Source organism: Acartia tonsa, chromosome 1 (assembly GCF_053477335.1).
Source record: "Acartia tonsa isolate MP-2025a chromosome 1, ASM5347733v1, whole genome shotgun sequence".
In the NCBI taxonomy this organism is placed as follows: Eukaryota; Metazoa; Arthropoda; class Copepoda; order Calanoida; family Acartiidae; genus Acartia; species Acartia tonsa.
This window is the reverse complement of record NC_137260.1, coordinates 42,658,170-42,674,176: the sequence shown is the minus strand read 5'-3', so window position 1 is coordinate 42,674,176 and position 16,007 is coordinate 42,658,170. Positions and strand designations below refer to the sequence as shown.

Here is a 16,007-nt window from a genome sequence, read left to right as displayed (position 1 = left end):
GATGCCCTTAGGTTGTAAGGAGGGAGATTTGTAGGAAGTTATGATCCTACCTATCAAGCAACTGCAATCGTGCTTTCCCTCGTCCATGCTCCTCATTCATATGAGAGTGCCATTAATTAGGGTGGCTTAATATGGAACACCTGCCAAAACTCTAGGCCAGGGTGATGTAATAATTGAGTAGCATCCACGAGAATTGCGGGTCAGCTTGTAATGTAACATAGAATACACTTAGCTGTGCGCGAAGCTTACCAATCTATAATTGGCCAAAGGATTCTCACCTCCAATCTCCTCGTGCATCTAAATCCTAACTTCAGATAATCAAGGCTACATACATACCTACATTTTACCATAATACTCTTTCCTTTGTTTATTTTGTCGAAGCAGCACAAAAATAAAAATGGTTTAATTATTTTAGAAAGCTACGAGCAGAATTAGATAGAAGTTTAGAATCAAATCAGGATGGAAATGGATGGTCTGATATTTTAGAAAAGGTATAATTTTTGTATCTATTGGTACTTTTTATAATTTAATCAGACATATAAAATGCATTAAATCTTATAGGACAAGGTTTAACATCTTGTTAATATAAATAAGGACGATATTATTTTTTATAGCAAAGGAAGAAAGTAAATTTACAATTATAGAGTAAAGAGATCATTTCTAAGTTCTCTAATTCGTATAAGATCAAGCCTCTACCTAACATGAATTGGTTTTGAAATATGATATTCTAAATTATGGCACACCTACGAACTCCCTGTACTAAGGAAAAGTTTCGCTTTAAACCAATGAATAGATAACTAAACTTAAAAGATGAACCCATCTAACTATGCAGAAATTGACAAAAAAAAGAAATTTGATTAAGGTTTTAATTTATATTGAATCTTTTGTTACAGTTAACAAAAGATTAACTTCAATAGGTTATATTAATTTATCTAATGAAAAAATAGGTATATATAAATTAAGGAGTAAAAATGATGAATCTTATACATTTTGTTTTATTTTATAACGATAATTAAAAACAATTGCATTCAATAAAAAGACACTAATGCTTTTTATAAGGTTATTTCTTTTTTACACTATATTAAAATTCACACAAATAAACTTTTTTTATATATATACAACAAATACGAGCATTTTAGGGGCTCTGTATTCAAAGGGTAAGAAGGGGGCAGAAAAAGAAAGCGTAAAACCATCCAAAGTTTATGTGAAGCTTTCCTAAAAAGTAGAACTCAATCATTTCAGAGGTTATTGAAATCTTAAGCTTCAGACAAAAAAATATTCTACTTTATATAATAGGATTTATACAATAATTTAACATGCAAAATCATTTTTCGTAGATTTTTAAATCCTACAATTTTTAACTGTTTCAAATTAAATGTTGTACTTTTTAGGTGTTGGTAGAATCTGGCATAGGAGGAGTTTTACAGTTGCAAGATTATCATGAAAATTATGTTGTCAAATACAATACAAGACTTCATGCTCAATGCAAGTAAGAAAACAATCTTATTTTTGTCTTTGGTATTTCATACGAAATTCCTATCTTAAACTTTTTTTTGTATTTATTCACTGAATTTTGTGCCTTGTTAAAAATAGTTTGTAATAAAAAAATGACTTTGTAGAATTTACATAACTAAATAAATTATTTAAGATTTAAAAACTCTTATGTCAATTTTTTTGTTTTTATTCCGAAATCTAAGACTAATGTTGTAATGATATATTTTACTGGCGAAAAAGTTAGAGGCCAAGAGTTTTTAAACAGATTATATCCTTAATTATTCCTGAGTATTGCAAAAGAAGGAGGTTTTAAGTTTTGTATTTTTTTCGTTTATTCGTTGGCTCAAATATTTAATTGGGAACTATTTTTTGTTTGGTTGATGAAATAAAATTATACCTAAGCATCCAAACTTTTAACCAATAATTTTAATCTCTTGAAGGGGTAATTATGTTAATCATCATAATATTAATCTATCGTCCATTGTTATCTTCTTAAGATCCCTGAGATATATTTAGAAAGCATATTTGTACTCTTGTTGATTAAGTTTCCAAGTTATTGTTGTATTGACGTTAGTGTCCTATGTATAGTGATTGGAAACGGCACATTTCTTGCTGATATTAAAGATCATAAACATAATATTTAATATTTTGGTGTAGAGAACTGGAGGAGATGTACACTAAGGAGATGAATGCTTGCCTGGAGTCAGGGCAGGATAATATACCTGAGATGCACTTCCCCAGCAGTGATGAGGGCGCGGGGGAGAGTCTACCCAACCTGGCCACGCCAACTTTAGGTTGGTATTATCATAAACTACTAATAATACTATGTTAGTAGTTTAAAATAGTCGAAAAAGGTCTTTAAGTGAAGGACTGTTGTGCTCTTACGTTTTTAACATGAAAAAATTTTTTTGTACTGCTCACATTTTCTTTTCCATCAACAATACTTTGTTTTTATTGCACTTAATCATTCTTGTTATTAATGTTTTTTACAAATATCTGTATAGCTTACAATTTTTTTTTTAGATGTAGGTATGCAAATGCTGCAGTCCCTAGAGGCCGCTAGTGTTGACCTCGGTGAAGAAGCTGCTCCTCTTTCCAACCAGGGATGGGTCCTTAAAAATATTGACAATTTTGTGTTAACAACTAATGCAAAACAGTAAAACGTAAAAATATATATAAAAAAAAACATTTATATATTTTCTACTTGATTAGTTATCTTAAAGGATATAGAATATACGTAAATATTATGAAGGGGAAAAATTGTTGCCATTTTAAGATGCTAACATGGACATCACATATTGGTCAGTTCGATCATCAAGTAAGAGGGGAGAGTATGGATGGGGTGATTATTATTTTAGCCACCTATAATTTTCACTTTATTAGAGTACATGATAATCTGGTGGTGTATTATCCTAGTAATAATAAACCCATCTTTGTCTTTGAACATATAATCTTTTTTTTCTGCAATTGATTTAAGGATCCACCCTAGAGCGAGATGGCATTCAGTGTCCAATCCTGTCCAACCCCATCCCCAGCCTTGACTCCGAGACAAATGTGTCCCACACCCTCGCCAGCATTCACACCACGACCGCTGCACGCACCTAGTCCGCAGTTTGCGGGCGGTTCCGCTAAGAAACGCCGGCGAAGTGGCGGAAAGTTTATGTAAAATGTAATGATATAATTTTGTAATATACTTAATATATTAAAAGTTTTAATAATAAACATAAAGTTTATAATTGATGAAAAGTTGTGTCAAAATAGGATTAATTCGATATGGTAGACTGTAAGGTTTATAAGATTCAAGATGGAATAATCTTTTTGCTTAGAAGAGTTGAAAATTTCCTGTTTTGTTTGTTTATTGATTAACTGAATTAATCCGTTATGGCAGATCATACCACTTCAAATATCAATATTTTGATTTCTATAAGTATGATCTCTAGTAAGTGCAGGGGAGTATATTCTGCACAAGATTCATTTTTTTCCCCTGCTGCAAAATTTTTTTAAAATTCTTCCCCTCCTAGTTTTTTCCAGCAAGGAAGGAAATAAAATGGAAAAATATTTTCAAAACTCTTTATTTTATTTATAGTATCCCCCCTCCCACATATTCTTTTAGTTTTTTTCACCAACAAGGTGAGAAAAATGGAAAAAAATGCTTTCAGTTCTCTTAATTTTTACATTTTTTCCCCCCAACCACATATTTTTTATCCCCCCCCCCCCTCAGCAGGGTCAAATTTGAAAATATACACCCCTGAGTAAGTGTTTATGTGATACTGCCAAAAAATAACAACTACCTATAGCATATAATCCATTCCAGAGAAAAAAAATAAATCTTCAAAATGGGAGACATTCTGAAGAAGATCGAGGATATCGAGTCTGAAATGGCGCGTACCCAGAAGAACAAGGCCACGGCCGGTCATCTGGGTATGCTGAAGGCTAAGTTGGCCAAGCTTAGAAGAGAACTTATCACCCCAAAGTCCCAGGTATAAAATTTAGCATACTTGATGGTTTATTTGACACTATCGGCTATGCCTCTTGAGGCTTCTATGGGTACTTGAGGTGATTTCTATTGGGAGGTTGGAGGTACCCTCCTAACATAAACCTTCTCAGGACCTACGCTAAGCTTTACTGTCAAGAAGAACCATATCTGTTGAGCGGATTGCGAGATCGTAAGCACTGACAGACAGATATATAGACAGTTATCCTGTTGCTTTTATATAATGATTATTAACTAAAAAAAAAAGTAAAATATTCTCCTATAGACACCATATTTTAATTTTTTAAGTCTAAATATATTTTAGGGAGGATCAGCAGGCCAAGACAGCTTCGAGGTTGCCAAAACAGGAGACTCTAGAATAGGATTTGTGGGCTTCCCCTCGGTGGGGAAGTCAACGCTGCTGTCGAACCTGGCGGGAGTGTACAGTGAGGTGGCGGCTTATGAGTTTACCACACTGACTACTGTTCCAGGCTGTATTAAATACAAGGTGAGAAAAATCAGCTCTTTGATACATAAATTGTCGTAAGATTTATATTTAAGCTTCTCAACAAAAAAGTGGAGTTATTAAGATGCCAACGAAGGCTGAAGAAGAACAGAAATGTTTTAATGAGATTTCTTCTAAACCTTGTATTTTATTGCACTTATAATTAGGTATAATTTCTATCTTTGATTATATTATTTGAATTATATCGGATTTTGTTTTTAGTATCAGCTGTAGCAACCAAAAAATAACAACTTTGCGTTGAATGGCAAAAGTACCTATAGCATCATAAAACTCAAAGAGGAAATATCATTATAAAAAACCTATTTGAACTAGGCATCTTATTCTTCTTTAAAATACTTCGCTTTTTGACTATGCAATATTTATTTATGTTTTGGCATTAAGCTATAAACGTTGCAATTACCCATTTAGAACATTCCTTACTTATAATCTTGTCAATTTTAGGGTGCCAAGATTCAGCTGCTAGATTTGCCCGGTATTATTGAGGGTGCTAAGGATGGTAAGGGTCGTGGTAGGCAGGTCATCGCCGTAGCTAGAACAGCCAACCTTATCTTCATTGTCCTGGATGTTCTCAAGCCTCTGGGACACAAGAATCTGATTGAGAAGGAATTGGAAGGATTTGGAATCAGGTGATTAAAATTATTGTTTTTAAACATAGTTTACAAATAAGCTGATAATCATGGAATTCCAATATACATTCTATTGGAATTTCATTAGCAGTAGTGTATATTCTGCAAATTTGACCCTTCTATGTTTGATGGGATAATAGAAATAAAATAAATAGTTCTAAAATATTTTTCCATTTCACCCCTCCTTGCTGGAAAAAAACTGGGATGGGAAAAAAAATATAAAAAATTAGAGCAGGGGAAAAAAATTAATCTTAAGCAGAATATACATTATACACCCCTGTTTCATAGTATTCCCTAGAAGCTTATATATGATTGTTATAGAATTAGCTTATACCAACAACGAAATAAATAGGGGAAAAAACGCGAAGCATATACTTAATTTTAGCTGTCGTTGGGGACCAACACTTTCATCTGCCTCCCAAATATTATTTTAGATTTATTTCGCTTGTTGGTTATACCTTATACCTGTTAAAGAATAAACAAATAAATTTAACTGTCATTGTTTATATTTGAATGAATCATATTTAATTTTTTTATGTCTCTAGCATGATACAATGTGGGTCAGATTCAAAAAAGGCTTCATCTAAATACTTGAAACTTTCAGCAATAATTTAGGAAAAGCTAAGGGGGGGGGGGGGTTAATGCAAACCATCTCGTGATCAATGTATAAATGGCACTTAGAATTCGATTTTCGATCTGAAATTTTGCATGAGTAATCCTTTGTAGGTATATTTTCCCTAAATCGAACAAAAAGTCGGAAAAGTAGCGGCTAACGGCAGGCGGCTCAGCCGTTAAGCCATTTTTTGGCTTTTTTTCAAGGCAAATCCACCACGAAACCTATCTCCACATAATACTGTTTTCCATTCCAAAACGTTTTCAAACAGTTCTAGCCGGTAGTTGCTGGTACTAGAAATCTAAAAAATGTTTATTTTGTATCATTTCACATGATTTTAAGCAAAAATATGTTTCAAATAGTTGATTCCTACGTAGTTTATGACAGATTTGCCCTAAAAATAGCCTATAAACGGCTAAACGGCTGTAAAATGCAAAATTTCAGATGGAAATTCGAATTCGAAGTGTCATTTTTACATTGATTACAAGATGGTTGCATTACCCCCCCCCCCCCCCCCCCTATTTATTAAATAAAATAAAGAAAATTAATTTCTGTTAAATACTTTATAAAATACAAATTACTCATTATCGACTTAACGTTTGTTCCTCTTATCTCACGATGTAATTTTATTAAATCCGTTCCTTATCTTAAACACTATACAAACTTTTAAAATATATAGGTATTATATGAAAATATTCATTTTTTGAGAACTTTTTAAATGCATCATTTTATGAAAATAAACATGTAAATAACATTTCCTTCTTCAACTATTTAGAATTTAAACTCAGTCTTTTTACTAGTGACTTCTCCCCCAGCATCTCTGTTCGATGTTTTTTTTTCAGAAAAGCCTGAAAATAACTCAAGATTTTGTAATTTATAAATACTGTAGCCTAAAACCATTCTAGGAGCTATGTTAATTTTCTCTAAAATGGAGAACTCATTCACTTTAGTGGCTAGCAAGATCTTGACAGACAGACAAAAAAATAAATAATAAATGAGGGATATAAAGGGATAAGACAATGTTCGATAAATTTATATACTTCCCCAATGAAGATTTACAAAATGTAGATTACTATCAATGGTTGAAACGTTTGGACACTCAACTTAAAGCAAAAACCAAAATTTAATAAAAGTATTCAAAGTTGTTAAGCCAACGAATAAGAAAACGTTATTATAAAACTTTGGGGACTACTGTAATAAACAGCCCAATATCCCCTCCATCCCTGACAATTAATAAAATAAAAATAACATTTAACATTTCTTTTTTATAGATTTTGATTTTTTTACAGTTGCTTTTTTTGTCTGTTTGACTTATTAATTCTAGAAGCTTCGCTAGAATTGGACTTTTGAAAAATAAAAATTGTCCATAGTTTTCTAGGTATGTATAAGTACATAATACTTATTTTATAAGAGTCAACATTTCTATGAAAATATGCCAATTCTCAAATTTTTCATCCTCTTTTAAATGATCAAGGACTATCACTAGAAACTAGAAAGCTGCAATCAGTTTTTACACAAATTCACAATAATCTAAATGTTTATAAAGTATTATCGACCTTTGATAGAAAAGAGATTATTTAGTTGTATGTATTAAGTTAATTAAATGATTAAAAAGTTAATGCATTGTACAATGTACAAAGACTAATTAAACATCTTAATTTATCTAGACTAGCCAACCATAATGTAATTATTAGCTTTTCTTTTATTCATTTATTTTTAAAGTTTTACTTTTCTATTGTTATTTCTTTAAATCAGAGTAAGGGGTTAGGAACATGTATATCCTAATATATAAAGTAGTAATGTATTTTTGTGTGAAGCTTAAGTTTTAAATAACAATTGAACCAATCAAGTTTTCTATTTTAGGAAAGCTTCACATTGGCCCCAGGGTGGTGCTAGGCTATTTTATTGTAGAATTTAAGTAATGGGATGTTTTTTTTTCAATTTTCGAATATAGAGCCCCAATTTTTTCAGTAAGGATCAGAACAGGTTTTAATCCAGAGGAAATTAATCGGATTCGGAGAAATACAGACTTTTATGTATTGATTAGAAAACTGATACACTTCCTAAATATAGCTTATTGTTTAAGGAATCCTCTTATAAGCCTTGAGCTATCCATTAAAGACTGTGTCATGGAATCTCTGAACTGTAGAAAGGCTTAGATTTAAAATTTGATTCTTATTGAAGTGTCATATGACTTTTTTAACACTGCTCTGGCAAAAAGATTTAATCTATTTATGTAGTAGGTATAAGAAAACCTAAAACCTGACTGAAGAAAATATACAGCTGACAAGTTAACTTTCTTACAACAACTTTTTCCTCGTCTCCCCATTTATACAGAATTAAATGAGTTTGCACATTTAAACAAATAGGGATGAAATCATATTCCCAGCATGTAAAATACAATTTTAAGAATTTCTTTGATGAAATAAATAATATATATTTAGATTTGAAGATTTTTTGTATTCCTAGAAAAATATAGCTTACATTATTGCTGCAGAAATTCCAAATTTTGTACTTTTAGTTTTGCGAGATTTTAAGTAACTTCCCTAGGTACTCTATATATAGCAGGGATAAGAAAATGGAAGATAAATTGATGTGTACTCCCAATGAAGTACCCCATTATATTTATATATTGGAATGCTTTGACAATGCATGTTATTGTTTAACCCAACTAATCACGATTCAATAAAATTACACAAGAGGAATTAAGTCAACGAATAAGAGAACGTGTTTATGCTGAAAGTCTTGAAATATAACTTAAACATTACATTTATTTTGTCATAAGTTTTTAAATTTTCTATCTGCAAGACTTTTTATTTATATTTATATTATACTATATTGTCTTTTATTATTATTTAAATATATTATGGTAGTTTGGGCAAAAGTGCACTTCTTAAGTATTATTAAATTTGTTAATCCAATAAAATAATTTTGTTACAAGGTTGAACAAGGACCCACCAAACATCCTGTTCAAGAAGAAGGAGAAGGGTGGAATCAACATGCAGACCATGGTGCCACAGTCAGAGCTCGACCTCGACACAGTCAAGACCATCCTGGCCGAGTACAGGATCTGCAATGCTGATATTGTTTTCAGGTAAATAATTTTAAAAATCTGCGACTGTAGTGTCACAGGGATCTAAAGGGAAAAAACAATGGCTGATAAACAGATGTTCATCCCAAATGATGATACAAAAAATTACCCCTTTTGTAGATTGCAATTATTGGTTGAAACGTTTGAACCATTAAAAATTCACTCAAGTTCCTAAAGTTATCAAGTCAACGTATAATGTATGTATGTATGTATGTATCAAGTCAACGTATAAGAAAACGTTATTATAAACTTTGGAGACTAGCGTAATAAATAGCTCATTGTCCTCTCTCTCTCTTTCTCTGTAGTATCGCCTTCTAAAGAAACGTTAGCATGTCGGTCTGTCTATCTAAAGCTTAAAATCTTACCAACCATTGCATTGGACCGATTCTGTTTTTCATATCAGCGTGAGCTTATGAATGAATCACGTTCCTTGTCCCTGTATAAAAAAAGGCAGGATGTCTGTCTATCAAAAGATTTAGCTAACCACTGAATCGATCGGGTTCTTTGTAACAGTACTTTAAACCTTCAAATGGAAATTTCCCATTTTAAAAATTTGGTCGCATCCGCTACTATGATATAAAATAGTAAGTTCTGGAACGTTTAGAACCCAGAACATACGGTACCAATGACCTAAAAGAATACTAAGAGCTATAAAAAAATAAAAATGTACAGAAACTTCAAGATAGGGTTAAAAAGTATTTTATTTGAAGATTCTTCCCAATATTTTTCTTCTAATATATGAAGTGTTAATTCTAATCATTATTTGACCAAATATATATTTTATCTTTCATGCTAAAGTGTAAGTTTTCTTTATTTGGTAAACAGGGATATCCAGGGATAACGGGATAAGACAATGGCCGATAAATTAATGTTCATCCCCAATGATGATACAAAAAATTATCCTATTTGTAGATTAAAATTATTGGTTGAAAGGTTCGAATACTCAACTTAATTAACCAACCAATAAAAATTGATAAAGTCCCTAAACTTGTCAAGCCAACGAATAAGAAAACGTTATTATAAAACTTTGGGGACTAGTGTATTAAATAGCCAATTGTCTCTTCTTTCTGAGGTTTACGGCATCTAAAAAATTTCTTCTTTCCATTGCCATTTAGAGGTCTCCCAGAGAGAAATTGAATTTATTACGGGTCTCTCTATGATAGAAATAGAAAATTTTGACCACAAAATTTTGATTATCTGATAAGTAAAATAGATTTTTTTCAGGTTGCTATATCCCTGTCTCTGTATGTATCTTGTAGACCGTTTGTTTTCAATTTTCTTATCTTTTTACACATTTGTAAACAAACTTGAAGAATTTTTTTTTTTTAAATGTTAAAAATAAAATATGTGCACTCGAATGGTTAGATACATGTTTGGATGATTGACAATTAAACAAGGATGACAACATCCATAAGTAGCGAAGCACAAAAATCGTGGATGGAAATACGTAAAAGTAGATTTAAAGTGTATTTATTAAAATCAAGAATAGATTTATTGGAGAAAAAAAACACAAAACCTTGTTTTATTTTTAATGATGACGACAGTCAAAGTAAATTACATAAAAGATTCTCATAACAATGGGAAAAATTATTTTGATACTAATATCCCAAAAAAGTTTGAAAATGGGACCAAAACACCAAATATATGGGGAAATATGTAAAACATATAAAAATAGCCAAAAACCTGATAAAAGGCAGTCGGACCGCCATGGTTGTTTTCTTTAAACAACGTGAAATTTAATTTTGATATCTATAACTGAAAAAATTTTGAAAATCGGACCATAAACACTGAAGATAATGTGAATAATGTGAAAAATACAAAATAGCCTAAAACCTGCAAACAGGCAGTCTGGCCGTCATGGTTGTTTTCTTTAAACGACGGGAAATTTAATTTTTATGTCTATAACTGAAAAAATTTTGAAAATTGGACCATAAACACTGAAGATATGGTGAAAATGTGAAAAATACAAAAATAGCCTAAAACCTGCAAAATGGCAGTGTGGCCGTCATGGTTGTTTTCTGTAAACGACAGGAAATTTAATTTTGATATCAATAACTGAAAAAATTTTGAAAATCGGACCATAAACACTGAAGATATGGAGAAAAATGTGAAAAATACAAAAATAGCCTAAAACCTGCTAAAAAACGGTCCGACCGCCCTTGATGTTTTATAGTTAATTGTGCTCCCTAATAATAGGAATGTTGTCAAAAAATTTCAGCTGTCTATCTTTAATAGGAGCCGAGAAAATCACGTTTCCCCTATTCTGTCTTACACGGACGGACGGACAGACGGACGGACGGACGGACGGACGGACATTTCGAATTATAGAGTAGCTTCGCTACTAAAAATATTCTGCAAGGCTCAAATTTCCTTATTGTATCTTATATTGGAACTTTTAAGGACTTTTTTCACTAAACAGTAAACATACACTTCGTAGATTTGATTTGTAGAGTTCAACAATCAGTAACATATAGGTTTCAAGGTGAACTGGTAGGGATATTTTATTGGTGTTTTGGACTACAAAAAAATTTAAGTCTTAGTTAATTCATATAAAGATTCTCAACAATATTGTAACGCAATTAAAATGGATAATTGAATTGATAAAAAAATCTATTGTAACAATATTATAAAATACAAAATCTTTCCTTAAGTACAGAAATCCCTCTGTGTATCTTACTGTTAAAAAAAATCTTTTGCACTAAGAAATTAGGTCATACTCTTTCCCAGATATTTATTACTCAGGATTATATTAGACAAATTGGTTCAACAAAATCTTGGAAATTTGCCTTGCAAAATCTGTAATTTATAGACTCCTTCCTAGATATAGAAAGTATGTGTTAAATAAGTAAGTGTTGAATAACTGTATTTTTAGGAGAAATAGAAGTGAGTTAGTTTCTTATAACCCAAAAAATAATTTGTTATTTGTTCTAAGAGTGGTTTTAAGCTATTTTCCTTAGGTGGGGAAGCAATTAGTACTTAATAAACCAAAGTTTTATTTGATTAATTTGCTTGTTGTCTATGAAAATAGTTGTGTTATTTATATAGCCCTGATTCTCTGAAGTAAGGATCCAGATGCACACGAATGATTGGAAGAGGGATTCTTTAGACCAATCTTAGATTGGTAAGCTTCGGATACAGCTTATTGTATTCTTTGTTACATTACAAGCTAAACCGCCATTCGAATATTACATCAACCTGGCCTAGAGTTTGTGCCGTCTAGAAAATCTGCTGTTTTCGGGATTTTAATGTAAACTAACGGGAAATATTTATTTTGTAGATGTGACGCAACAGCTGACGACTTTATTGATGTTGTGGAGGGGAACAGAACCTATATCCCCTGCATCTATCTTCTAAACAAGATTGATCAAATTAGCATCGAAGAACTTGGTAAATATTGTGTTAATATCGCAGCTATTCTATATCTATGGTTTTGTCCGTATGTTCGTCTGTTCTTTATGTATGCATGCAAGCTTCATCTGTATTTATCATCTGTGTACTGTATTATACTTGACTGTTACACGTCTTGCACTTTATATAGAATTAATATGAAGGTATTATTACATGGATCTTTCACCAGATTTTCATGTTCTCTAATAAAGTGAAAGACGCAGCGGGCTAAAATAACGATACTCCCCGTCCACTTCCTTTAGCCCATTCTCTCCTCTCCTACTGGATGAACAATAAACGAGTTTCATGTTATCAACCTAAAATGACGACCACTTTCCCCTTGTCATAATATCCACGTATATTCTACATCCATTGTCTTATTTAAAAATAAGCACAACATTGGACAGAGTTTTTATAGCTTCTTATTTAAAGAATAGAGACAATAAAACTATCTAAGCTAGACACTATTGGAATAAAGCTTAATTCATTGTATTTCCTCTTCCTGCGCGCATTTTTGTCCATCTTTTTAAAACCTCGTTAAAAACCAGTTATTTTTTGCAACTATAGCATCTCATTTCCTTTCCACCATCATTACAGACCATTGGACTGACACCAATTGTCCAGAATCGATTTTAAACAAAAACAAAATATCAAGATTTTATGCTTTATTATATGTACACTACCGGCTTCGCCCCTAACCTATTTTTGTGTCATTTAGATTTTAAAAGAAAAAGTAAAAAAATGTAGGGCGGATTTTTCATTTTTTGGGGGGGGGGTTTGGGGGTGTCCCACCCCCCGAGAAAATAGCGTAAAACCATCCCAGGACCAGTAGATATATCCCCTGAAGAGTAGAGCCCAATCGGTTCAGTGGTTACTGAGATCTTAAGCTTCAGACAGACAGACAGACATCGTACTACTTTGTATTATAGATAATCTTTTTGTACTGGTTTACCTAAATTTATTTAAATTAAAGTCACTAAGACATTTAAAATAAATTTTGTTGAGTACAAAATCTTAATCCTAATTTTGCAAATCGGTGATATCTCAGGCAAATTTAGTGAACCACCCCTCCATGCCCACCCCACTCTCAACCCGAATTATTTTAGGTTAAGAAATGATAACCCCCCGCAAGACAGTGAGGGTCAAAAACTTAATTCATGCCCTTTCAAATACTTTATCTGAACCTTAATGTTTTAAGACGGCGGTGGTAAGAGCTAAAACAAAACTACTTGTCCCCATTTTGAAAAATTTTTTATGTGTGCTTCATGGGGAGGAGGGGTATATTTTTGGGTCCACTCAACAGTACTAGGAATCATTCCTGCAAATCCTTCTGAGACAGTAATCCGAAACATTCATGAAGGGAGAAAGAATGAGAGAGAGAGAGGAAAGGACTGAAGAAATATTTATAAATTTACGTAGAAATGGATGTATAATTACTTGGATCTTACACCAGATTTTTATGTTCTATAGGTAATAAAGTGAACTCTGTAACAGGCTAAAATAATAATCTCCCCCATCCCCCTTCTTTATCCCATCTTCTTTCTTCTTACTAGAAAGACCAATAAATGCGGGGGTAAACTGCAACCTAAATTGACGACAATTTTTTTTCCTGTTATATCATCCACGAATATTCTACATCCATTTACGTAGAACACATGTTTTAAGGAATAATGACTCTCGCCTTTGTTGTGACGTCAATTCCAGAGTTAAAAGCCAGGGATCTAGGGATGGGTCAATGGATCGCATATTCAATATTTTTGGGGTCTCAAACATTAGAGTAAAACACCAGAGGGAGAAAAAGTTTATCCCTGGTTAAAAGTAAATAATAAACTAATAATTGTACTTTTAACAATAAAGTCAATTTTTATATTACCAAACAATGTTCAAAAAACATATTTAAAATAGGTATCTTTCTCAACGAAACAATTATATCCTGATGTAGCGCAGCTGTAACAAAATGAAGACAATTTGAATACCTTAATTTAGTCAACATATATACAGTCAATTTTGGTCAGCACTTTATAATATGGACTAGTTATACCTATTTATTATTATTATATAGCTATACTATTTGAAAACTTTCAATTATTTTATTTCAGATATTATCTGCCGAATTCCTCACTGTGTTCCAATTTCTGCGCATAACAAGTGGAACTATGATGCTTTGCTGGAGAAAATGTGGGAATATTTGAGACTTGTCAGGATCTACACCAAGCCTAAGGGTCAGGTTAGTCATTACACCCAGCTGTGACCAACTAATTCGAAAAAAAATTTTTTGACTTTATTTTTTAAAGGGCTACTCTACCCAGTATTTACTTATAAATAGTCTAATATTTTTTCTCTAATTAAATCAATACTTGGTTATACCTTTCCAGTACCTTTTGATGACAGGCTTGAAAGATACTCTTTATCTTTGAGTCTAATATGATGAGTATTAGTTTCTAATTCACATACAATTGAAGTTATATATATTTTACGCTCCTAACACTAATTCATGGAAGTTAGATATATTTTAGTATTTAACACTTATTTATGCTGAAATAAGATAATAAATTAATAATCTTCCAAAATTTCTTTGTAACCCAAGTTGGAAGCCCTTTGATCACTTTAGCAAAAAAATTTTTTTGAATATTCTCTGACGCTATTGTATCAGAACCAATGTTTTCAGGTATTTGACAATTATTTTTTTTAGTTGCCTGACTATGAGTCTCCAGTTGTGCTGCAGACTCACAAGTGTACTGTTGAGGATTTCTGTAACAAGATTCATAGGACTATCATCAAGGAGCTCAAGTATGCTCTTGTCTGGGGATCTAGGTAACTGTATTATATATCACTAGCCGCTACGTCCCTATAGGCATTTAGGACACGTAAAATGATTTTTTTCAATAATGTTAAGATCAGTTGTTTACAAAAAAAAAATATTTTTTTCGGACGCAAGATGGGGTTAGTTATATTTTTTGCGATTTCATTTGGGAGGGTGGTGGTACTCTCCCCCCAAATAGGTATAAACCTTCCCAGGACATTTAAGCAGCTAGGTATATAGTAAAGGAGAACCATATCGTTTCTGCGGTTAGCGAATAGAGACAGACAGAGATCCTGTTACTTTATTATTTGGATATTCATTATGAAATCTTTTTTGTTACTTCATGAAACCTCTTCCCTAAAAGAAAAGGTAAAAAAGATTAAAAGTCATTGTGGTTATTTATTTCTTAATTTATTTTACCACCCTTCTCCCTTCAAATAAAAAGGTAAGGGGGTTGTCATAGCATTTAAGGAGCTTTTTTTCATGATGGCATTGTCTAAAATAGTTTTTTCTTAACAAAGCTACTTATTATGCCCTTTAATATTTGGTTCAGATATGCACTCATAGAAGATATCATTGTATATTTCGTCCTTAATAGACTATCACTTACATCGCCCTTTTTTGTATATTTTTCATTAAAATTTTTGTTTTATTTTTCAGTGTAAAGCACCAGCCTCAGAGGGTTGGCAAGGACCATGTACTTGAAGATGAAGACGTTGTTCAGATTGTTAAGAAAGTTTAAACTTTTTCATCATGAACAGCTGTTTATTCTTCCAGAAAACGCGTTAACAACCAAACGATCGTTTTGGATAATATCGTTATCATACAAATAAACTTTAAACTTTGTTATTTTATCCCAAAAGTTGACATAAATTAAAATGTTTATTGAAACAGAGTTATAAAATGTTGCTTGAACTTATTTGTATGATAATATAGATTATTTTTTTATCTCTTGTCTCTGTCATATATTTGAAATATATTTGATTATTCCAAA

General features: G+C 31.9%; 2 protein-coding genes across 2 annotated transcripts in view; both read left to right on the top strand.

Annotated features, from left to right (window-relative positions):
- The window catches only part of LOC145320087 (STAGA complex 65 subunit gamma-like), a 6,165-nt gene extending 3,005 nt beyond the window's left edge, over window positions 1–3,160 (top strand). Inside the window, exons 7-11 of the mRNA XM_080162531.1 lie at window positions 416–491; window positions 1,392–1,491; window positions 2,148–2,288; window positions 2,518–2,597; window positions 2,984–3,160. Of these exons, the coding sequence (XP_080018657.1) occupies window positions 416–491; window positions 1,392–1,491; window positions 2,148–2,288; window positions 2,518–2,597; window positions 2,984–3,160 (574 nt within the window). The remainder of the gene's footprint in view (window positions 1–415; window positions 492–1,391; window positions 1,492–2,147; window positions 2,289–2,517; window positions 2,598–2,983) is intronic.
- On the top strand, window positions 2,984–16,007 carry 128up (GTP-binding protein 128up). Its single transcript, XM_080162542.1, has 9 exons — window positions 2,984–3,437; window positions 3,752–3,974; window positions 4,293–4,475; window positions 4,935–5,119; window positions 8,674–8,826; window positions 12,101–12,210; window positions 14,310–14,437; window positions 14,903–15,024; window positions 15,674–16,007. The coding sequence occupies exons 2-9, from the start codon at window positions 3,831–3,833 to the stop codon at window positions 15,753–15,755; spliced, it is 1,107 nt and encodes a 368-aa protein (XP_080018668.1). The 5' UTR covers window positions 2,984–3,437; window positions 3,752–3,830; the 3' UTR covers window positions 15,756–16,007.